The following is an 8721-nucleotide window of genomic DNA, read 5'->3' on the forward strand; positions in this document are numbered from 1 at the left end:
GGCCGCGGCGGCCCGCCCGGCTCGGGGCCTGAGGCCGGCGCCGGCGGGGTGTTGTGCGCTGCGCCCGGGGCTGGGCCGTCGGCTGGCTCCGGCGGGTGGTGGTCCTTGGTCTGCTCCTGCGCTGCTCCTGCCTCGCCTTGTTCCTCCTGGCGCCGTCGTCGTGTCGGCCCGCGGGGCCGTTGTCCTCTTCCCCTTCCCCTGGTTCGCCGCTTGCCCCTGCCCCTCGCGCCCCCTCGCTGCCCCTCGCCCCTCGCGCCCCCTCGCTGCCCCCTCGCCCCCCTCGCAGCCCCTCGCTGCCCCCTACGCCCCCTCGCGCCCTCGCTGCCCCTCGCCCCCCCCGCGCCCCTCGCTGCCCTCGCCCCCCCTCGCGCCCCTCGCTGCCCCTCGCCCCCCCTCGCGCCCCTCGCTGCCACCCTCGCCCCCTCGCGCCCCCTCCGGCCCCCTCGCGCCCCCTCGCGCCCCCTCGGGCCCCCTGGGGCCCCCTCCGCCCCCCTCGCGCCCCCTCGCGCCCCCGCCCCCTCCGCCCCCCCCTCGCGCCCCCTCGCTGCCCCCTCGCCCCACCTCGCCCCTCCCCCCGCGCCCCCTCGCGCCCGCGCCCGGAGCCCCTCGCGCCCCTCGCCCCCCCTCGCGCCCCCGCGCCCCTCGCGCCCCCTCGCTGCCCCCTCGGCGGCCGCCTCGCTGCCCCCTCGCGCCCCCTCCGTGCCCCCCCCTCCGTCCCCGGCCGCCCTGCGCCCTCTCGGCGCCCCTGCCCGCCGCTCCTGCGCCCCTGCCCTCGTTGCGGGCCGTCGGTTCCCCGTCGCCCCCCTCCCCCGCCCGCCGGCGCTCGGCGCCCCGGCCCGGCGCGCGCTCTGGGGGCCCCCGGCCCCGTCCCGCCCCCCCGCGCCCCCTCGCGCCCGCCTGCCGCGCCCTGCCCCCTTCTCGCCCCTCGGGCCCCCCTCGGGCTCCCAGGCGTCCCTTGGGCCCTGCGTTCCTTGCGCCCCTTGCGCCCCCTTGCCGCCCCCTTGCGTTACTTCGGCCCTCCTTGCGTTTCCCTTGCGCCCCTTGCGTTCCTTGGGCCCCCTTGTCGCCCACTTGCGCCCCTTGCGCCCGCTTGCGTTCCCTTGGGCCCCCTTGCGCCCCTTGCGCCCCTTGCGCCCCCTTGCGTTCCCTTGGCTCCCTTGCGTTCCCTTGCGCCCGCCCCTCGGTTCCCTTGGCGCCCCCTTGCGTTCCCTTGCGCCCGCTTGCGTTCCCTTGGGCCCCCTTGCGTTTCACTTGCGACCTCCCTTGCGTTCCTTGCCCCCCCTATGCGTTCCTCCTGGGCCCACCTTGCGCCCCCCTCGCGCCCCCTCGCTGCCCCTCGCTCGCTCCTCGGGGCCCCCTTGCGTTTCCTTGGCTCCCCTTGCGCTCCCCTTGCGCCCTTGCGTCCCTTTGGGCCCCCCTGCGCCCCCCTCGCCGCCCCTCGCTGCCCCCTCGCTGCCCTCGCTCGCCCCTCGGGCCCCCCTCGGGCCCCCCTGCGTTCCCCTTGGGCTCCCTTGCGTTCCCTTGCCTCCCTTGCGTTCCCTTGGGCCCCCTGTGCGTTCCCTTGCCCCCGCCTTGCTTTCCCTTGGCCCCCTTGCGCCCCCTTGGCGCTTCGCCTTGCGCCTCCTTGCGTTCCCTTGGCTCCCCCTTGCGTTCCCTTGGGCCCCCTTGGCGTTTCCTTGCCCCCCCTTGCGTTCCTTGCGCCCCCTTGCGTTCCCTTGGGCCCCTTGCGTCTCGCCTTGCGCCCCCTTGCTTCCCTTGGGCTCCCCTGCGCCCACCCCCGGGCCGCCGCCTCGCCCCCTCGCTCCCCCCTCGCTGCCCCCTCGCTCGCCCCTCGGGCCCCCCCGGCCCCCTTGCGTTCCCTTGCGCCCCTGCGTTCCCATTGGGCCCCTTGCGCCCCCCTCCGCGCCCCTCTCGCGCCCCCTCGCTGCCCCTCCTGCCCCCTCGCTGCCCCCTCGCGCCCCCCTCGCTGCCCCTCGCTGGCCACTCGGGCCCCCTTGCGTTTTCCCTTGGGCTCCCTTGCGCCCCCTTGCGTTCCCTTGGGCTCCCTTGCGCCCCGCCTCCCGCGCCCCCTCTCGCGCCCCTCGCTGCCCCCTCCCTGCCCGCCTCGCTGCCCCTCGCGCCCCCCCTCCGCTGCCCCCTCGCTCGTCCCCTTCCGGCCCCCCGGGGCCCTTGTCGTTCCCTTGCGCTCTCTTGCGTCCCTTGGGCTCCCTTGCGCCCCCCTCGCCCCCCCTCCGCGCCCCCCTCGTGCCCCCTCGCTGCCCCCTCGCTCGCCCCTCCGGGCCCCCCGGGCCCCCTTGCGTTCCTTGCGCCCCCTTGCGTTCCCCCTTGGGCTCCCTTGCTCCCCCTCGCGCCCGCTCTCGCGCGCGCCCCCCTCGCGCGCGCCCCCCCTCGCGCCCCCCTCGCTGCCCCCTCGCTCGCCCCTCGGGCCCCCACCGGGCCCCCTTGGGCTCCTTGCGCCCGCCTTGCGTTCCCTTGGGCTCACTTGCGCCCCACTCGCGCCCCCTCGCGCGCGCCCCCTCGCGCCCCCTCGCTGCCGCCCTCTCTGCCCCCTCGCTGCCCGCCCGTCCCTGCCCGCCCCTCTCCCCCCCGGCTCCCCCGCCCGCCGGCCTCGTTCCCCCGGGTTTCGTGCGCTTTCCCCGGTCCTTGTTTTTTGCTTGGCGGCGTTTTTGGGGTCTGGGCTCCGCTTCCGTTTACCGTCGGGGTCCGCCCGGTCCCTTGGGGTCCCTCGGGCTCCGGTTCCGGGCCTCCCCCTGGGGTCGCCCCCTCGCGCCCGCCTCGCGCCCCCTCGCGCCCTCCCGCGCCCCTCGCGCCCCCCGCGCCCCCAGCGCCCCTCGCGCTCCCCTCGCGCCCCCTCGCCCCCCTCGCGCTCCCTCGCGCCCCCTCGCGCCCCCCTCGGGCCGCCCTCGGGCCCCCTCGGGCCCCCTCGCGCCCCTCGGGCCCCCTCGGGCGCCTCGCGCCCGCGTGCCCCCTCGCCCCCCCCCGCGCCCCTCGCCCCCCCTCGCGCCCCTCGGGCCCCGGGGCCCCTCGCGCCCCCTCGCGCCCCCTCGGGCGCTCTCGGGCGCCCCTGCGCCCCCCGTGCTCCTCGCGCCCCCTCGCGCCCCCTAGCGCCCTCGCGGCCCCTCGCGCCCCCACCGCGCCCCCTCGGGCCCCCTTGGGCCCCCGCGCCCCCCTCGGGCCCCTCGCCACCCTCGCGCCCCCCTCGCGCCCCCTCGTGCCCCCTCGCGCCCCCTCGGGCGCCCCGCGCCCCCTCGCTGCCCCCTCTCTGCCCCTCCTCTGCCCCCTCGCGTGCCCCTACCGGCCCCCTCGCGCCCCTCTGGCCCCGCGCATCCTCTCTGCCCCTCTCTGCCCCCCGCGCCCCCTCGCGCCCCTCCGGGGCCCCTCGCGCCCCCTCGCGCCCCCCCCGCGCCCCTCGGGCCCCCCCGCGCCCCCTATCTGCCCCTCTCTGCCCCCCTCGTGCCCCTCGCTGCCCCCTCTCTGCCCCCCTCGCGCCCCCTCTCTGCCCCTCTGGCCCCCCCTCTCTGCCCCCTCGCGCCCCCTCCCTGCCCCCTCTCTGCCCCTCGCTCCCCTCTCTGCCCATCTCTGCCCCCTCTCTGGCCCCATCGCGCCCCCTCGCTGCCCCCTCTCTCCCCTCTCTGCCCCCTCGTGCCCCTCTCTGCCCCCTCGCGCCCCCTCTCCCCACCTCCTCCCGCCCCTCCTCTGCACCCTCCTGCCCCCCTCCCTGTGGCCTGCCGGGTGGTCTCCCACCCGCGGCCGCCCTCGGCTCCTCCTCCTGCTCCATTCGCTCGTGTGCTCCCCGCACCCCCCGGCTGGCCCCGTGCCCCCCGCGCTTGTGCCCGTTCCTTTCTCCCGCCTGCGGTGTGGTCCCCCTGCGTGTGGTCCCTGCGGGTGTCCATGGGTGGTGTCCCCCCCCCCCCCCCCCCTCCCCCCCTCTCTCCCCTCTGTCCCCCTGCGTGTTGTCCCTGCGTGTGTCCCTGCGTGTGTCCCTGGGTGTGTCCGGCGTGTGTGCTCCTGCGTGTGTGCCCGCGCTGTGCCCGTTCCTCTCCCCGCCTGCGTGGCCCTGCGTGTGTCCCTGCGGGTGTCCCTGCGGGTGTCCGGCGTGTGTCCGGCGTGTGTGCCCCTGCTGTGTGCCTCCTGCGTGTGTGCTCCTGCGTGTGGGTCCCCGCGCTTGTGCCTGTTCCTTCTCCCGCCTGCGCGCGTGTGCCCTGCGTGTGTCCCTGCCGTGTGGTGCGCCGTGCGTGTGTCCCCCTGCGTGTGTCCCGTGCGTGTGTGCCCCTGCGTGTGTGCCCCTGCGTGTGTGCCCGTGCCGTGTGTGCTCCTGCGTGTGTCGCTGTGGTGGCCTGTTCCTTCCCGCCTGCCGGCGTGTGCCCTGCGTGGTGTCCATCCGTGTGTCCTGCGTGTGTCTGCGTGTGTGCTCCTGCGTGTGTCCCGTGTGTGCACGTTCCTAGCTCCCCGCCTGCGTGGTTGTGTGGCCCCCCGCGCGTGTCCCTGCGTGTGTCCGCCCTTGCGTGTGTGCTCCTGCGTGTGCCCGTTCCCTCTACCCGCCTGCCGTGTGCGTGTGCCCCCGTGTGCGCGTGCCCTGGTCTTGCCCCCTGTTGCCCCTCCTCCCCTCTTTGCTCCCCTCCTTGTGCCCCGTCCTTGCCCCTCCCCGCCCCTTCCTTCCCCTCCTTTCCCCCTTGGTTGCCCCCTCTTCCCTTTCCTTGTCCCCTCCCTTCCCCCCTCCTCCCCCCTCCCTTTTGCCCCCTCCTCCCCTCCTTCCCCCCTCATCCCACCCCGTTCCCCCCTCCTTGCCCCTCCATCCCCCCTCCTCGCCCCTCCGTTGCCCCTACCCCGCGCCCTTCTTCCCCCCTCCTCCCCCCCTTCCCTCCCCCTCCCCCCTCCTGCCCCTCCCTTCCCCCCGTTCCCCCCTCCTTTTGCCGCCCTCCCCCTGCGCCCTTTCCTCCCTTCCATCCTCCCCTCCTTGTCCCCCCGGTCCCCCCTCCTCCCCTCCTTTTGCCCCCTCCCCGCCCTTCCTTCCCCCTCCTTCCCCCTTCCCCCTCCTTTCCCCCTCCTTTATAGCACACCTCCCCGCGCCCTTCCCTCCCCTCCTTCCTTGTCCCCCCCCTTCCCCCCTCCCCCCTCGTTGCCCCCCTCCTACCCCCTCCTTGGTCCCCTCCTTACCCCCTCTCCCCCTCGTTGCCCCCTCCCCGCGCCCTTCCTCCCCCCCTCACTTCTCCCTTCCTTGTCCCCTCCCTCCCCCCCTCGTTCCCCCCCTTTTCCCCTCCCCGCGCCCTTCTCCACCCCCTTCCTTGTCCCCCCTCCCCCCTCCTTCCCCTCCCTCCGCGCCCTTCCTCCCACCCTCGTTACCCCCTTCCCCCCTCCTCCCCCCCCCCTCCCTGCCTTCCCCCCTCGTTGCCCCCTCCTTTCCCCCCTCCCCGGCCGCCCTTTCTCCCCCACCCTCCTTCCCCTCCCTCCCCCTCCTCCCCCTTCTTGTCCCCCCTTCCCCTCCTTCCCCTCCCCGGCGCCCTCTCCCCTTCCTTGTTCCCCGCCTTCACCCCCGTTGCCCCTCCTTCCCCCTCCCCGGCCGCCCACTTCCTCCCCTCCCTTGTCCCCCCTTCCCCCCGCCGTTCCCCCCTCGTTGCCCCCTCCTTGCCCCCTCCCCTGCGCCTTCTTCCCCCCTCCCCCCCTCGTTCCCCCCTCGTTTTGCCCCCTCCCCCGGCGCCCTTCCTGCCCTGGTGCCCGCGGCGTCGCGCCGGGCCCAGCCGTGGTCCCCGCCGTGGGGCTGCTGTCCGTGTGCCCTTGCCCTTGTGCTTGTTTCCGCGGGTCTGGGGGCCCCCCCCCCCTGCCCCCACCTTGCCCCCCTTGCCCCCCCTTGCGCCCCCCTGCCCCCCCTCTGCCCCCATTGCCCCCCCTTGCCACCCCTTGCCCCCCCCCCCCCCTTGCCCCCCTTTGCCCCCCCTTGCCCCCCTTGCCCCCCCCCCTGCCCCCCCTTGCCCCCCTTGCCCCCCATTGCCCCCCCCTTGCCCCCCTTGCCGCCCCTTGCCCCCCCCTTGCCCCCCCCCTGCCCCCCCTTGCCCCCCTCTTGCCCCCCCTTTGCCCCCCTTGCCCCCCCCTCCCACCCCCTGCCCCCCCCTCCCCCCCTTGCCCCCTTTGCCGCCGCCCATGCCCCCCCCTTGCCCCCCTGCCCCCCCCCTGCCCCCCCCTTGCCCCCCTTGCCCCCCCCCTGCCCCCCTTGCCCCCCCCTTGCCCCCCCCCTGCCCCAACCCTTGCCTCCCCCTGCCCCCCCTTGCCCCCCCTTGGCCCCCCCTGCCCCCCTTGGCCCCCCCTTGCCACCCCCTTGCCCCCCCTTGCCCCCCCCTGACCCCCCTGCCCCCCCCTTGCCCCCTTCCCCCTTGCCCCCCGCCCCCTGCCCCCCCCTGCCCCCCCCTTGCCGCCCCCTTCCCCCTCCCCACCCCCCACCCCACCCCTCCGTCCCCCCTTGGCCCCCCCCTCCCCGCCCCTTGCCCCCCCCTTGCCCCCCCCCCTGCCCCCCCTTGACCCCCCCTTGCCCCCCTTGCCCTCCCCTGCCCCACCCTTGGCCCCCCTTGGCCCCCCCCTTGCCCCCCCCTTGCACCCCTTGCCGCCCCTTTGCCGCCCCCTTGACCCCCCCTTGCCCCCCCCTTGGCCCCCTTTGGCCTCCTTGCCCCCCCCTGCCCCACCCTTGCCCCTTGCCCCCCCTTGCCCCTTTGCCTCCCTTGCCCCCCCTGCCCCCCCTTGCCCCCCTTGCCCCCCCCCTTCCGCCCCCTGCCCCCCCTTGGCCCCCCCCTTGCCCCCCCTTGCCCCCCCCGCCCCCCTGCCCCCCCGCCCCCCCATGCCCCCCCTTGCCCCCCCTTGCCCCCCCTTGCCCCCCCCCTGGCGCCCCCAATTCCGTCCCCCTGGCCCCCCCTGCCCCCCCCTTGCACCCCGCCCCTGCCGCCCCCCCTTGGGCCTGGACCTGGCCCCCACCCTCCGCCCGCCCGTTGCCCCTCCCCTGGCCCCCCCTTGGCCCCCCTTTGCCCCCCCTGGCCCCCCTCTCCGCCCCACCCGCCCCCCTCCCCCCCCGCCCCCCCCCGGCTCCGCTTTCCCCCCCCGCCTCCGCCCCCCCCCCCCCCTGCGTTCCGGTCTGCGGCCCCCCGTGCTGGCTTTTCCCTCCCCCTGGCCCGCTTTTCCAGCCCCCCTGGCCCGCTTTTCCCCCCCCTCGCCCGCCCTTCCCACCCCCCTTGCCCGCTTTTCCCGCCCCTTGCCCCCGCTTTGACCCCCCCTCCCCCCTCCCTCGGGTCTGCCGCCCCCCCCGTTCGGCTTTCCCCCCCCTGGGCCCGACTTTGGGCCCCCCCTGGCTGTTTTTTCCCCCCCCCACTACCCCCTCCGTTGGTCTGTGGCCCCCCCGTGCCACGCTTTGCCCCACTCCATTGGCCCCTTTGCCCCACCCACCATCCCCCGCTTCATCCCACCCCTTGCCAACGCTTTTTCCCCGATATTGATCCCCCTACATCGCCCTTTTTTTCCCGCCGCCCCTCCTCCCCTCCGCGTCGAGTCTGTGGCCAGAAAGAAAACCCTGTCGGCTTTTCCCCCCACCTGAGCCCGACTTTGACCCGCACCGAAATACCCCCGATTTTCCCCCCAATGGCCGTTTTTTACCCCCACACCCCCTCCTGTCGTCCTGTGGCCCCCCCACTGTCCGCTTTTAACCCAAAATCACCAGATTTTAACCCAAAATTGACAGATTTGAACCCAAAATTGCCGTTTTTTAACCCAAAATCCCCCTCACGTTGGTCTGTGGCCCCAAAAATGTCGGATTTTAACCCAAAATGGCCAGATTTGAACCCAAAATCACCAGATTTTGAACCCAAAATTGCCGTTTTTTAACCCAAAATCACCAGATTTGAACCCAAAATGGCTGTTTTTTAACCCAAAATCTCCCTCACGTCGGTCTGCGGCCCCAAAAATGTTGGATTTGAACCCCAAATTGCCGTTTTTTAACCCCAAATTGCCGTTTTTTAACCCAAAATGGCCGTTTTTTAACCAAAATAGCCATTTTTCAACCCAAATCCCCCTCACGTCGGTCTGTGGCCCCTTCCCGGCTCCCGGACACTCGAAGGTGACGAACTCGTGGCAGCGTTTGTGAACCACGAAGCTGCAAACTGACCCAAAAAACACCTTTTTACACCCAAAAAACACCTTTATACACCCAAAAAACACCTTTTTACACCCAAAATTCACCTTTTTAGACCCCAAAATCCCCATTTTCAGCCCCCAAATCCCCATTTTTAGCCCCAAAATTCAGCATTTTAGCCCCAAAATTCAGCATTTTAACCCCAAAATTCATCATTTTAGCCCCAAAATTCAGCATTTTAACCCAAAATTCAGCATCTGAGACCCAAAATTCACATTTTTAGCCCCATGGGGGTCACTTGGGGGTCACTTGGGGGTCCCATTATGTGGGTCCCATTATGTGGGTCCCATTGGGGGGTCTTATATGGGGGTCCCATTATGGGGGTCTTATATGGGGGGTCCCATTGGGGGGTTATTTGGGGAGGGGTCTTATATGGGGGTCCCATTGTTGGGGGTCCCATTGGGGGTCTTATTGGGGGGGTCCCATGGGGGGTCTTATATGGGGGTCCCATTATGTGGGTCCCACTGGGGGTCTTATATGGGGGTCCCATTATGGGGGTCTTATATGGGGGTCCCATTGGGGGGTTATTTGGGGGGGTCTTATATGGGAGTCCC

The 8721-nt window shown here is 73.7% G+C and overlaps 1 protein-coding gene across 1 annotated transcript in view; it reads right to left on the minus strand.

Annotated features, from left to right (window-relative positions):
* LOC107307120 (protein kinase C gamma type-like) overlaps window positions 1-8721 on the minus strand; it is a gene marked incomplete at its 3' end in the record, with an annotated part of 35033 nt that overhangs the window by 18936 nt on the left and 7376 nt on the right. The window contains 1 exon segment of the mRNA XM_032441687.1: window positions 8053-8151. Within this exon segment, the coding sequence (XP_032297578.1) occupies window positions 8053-8151 (99 nt within the window).

The sequence above is a fragment of the Coturnix japonica genome, unplaced genomic scaffold (genome assembly GCF_001577835.2).
Source record: "Coturnix japonica isolate 7356 unplaced genomic scaffold, Coturnix japonica 2.1 chrUnrandom488, whole genome shotgun sequence".
Taxonomy (NCBI): domain Eukaryota; kingdom Metazoa; phylum Chordata; class Aves; order Galliformes; family Phasianidae; genus Coturnix; species Coturnix japonica.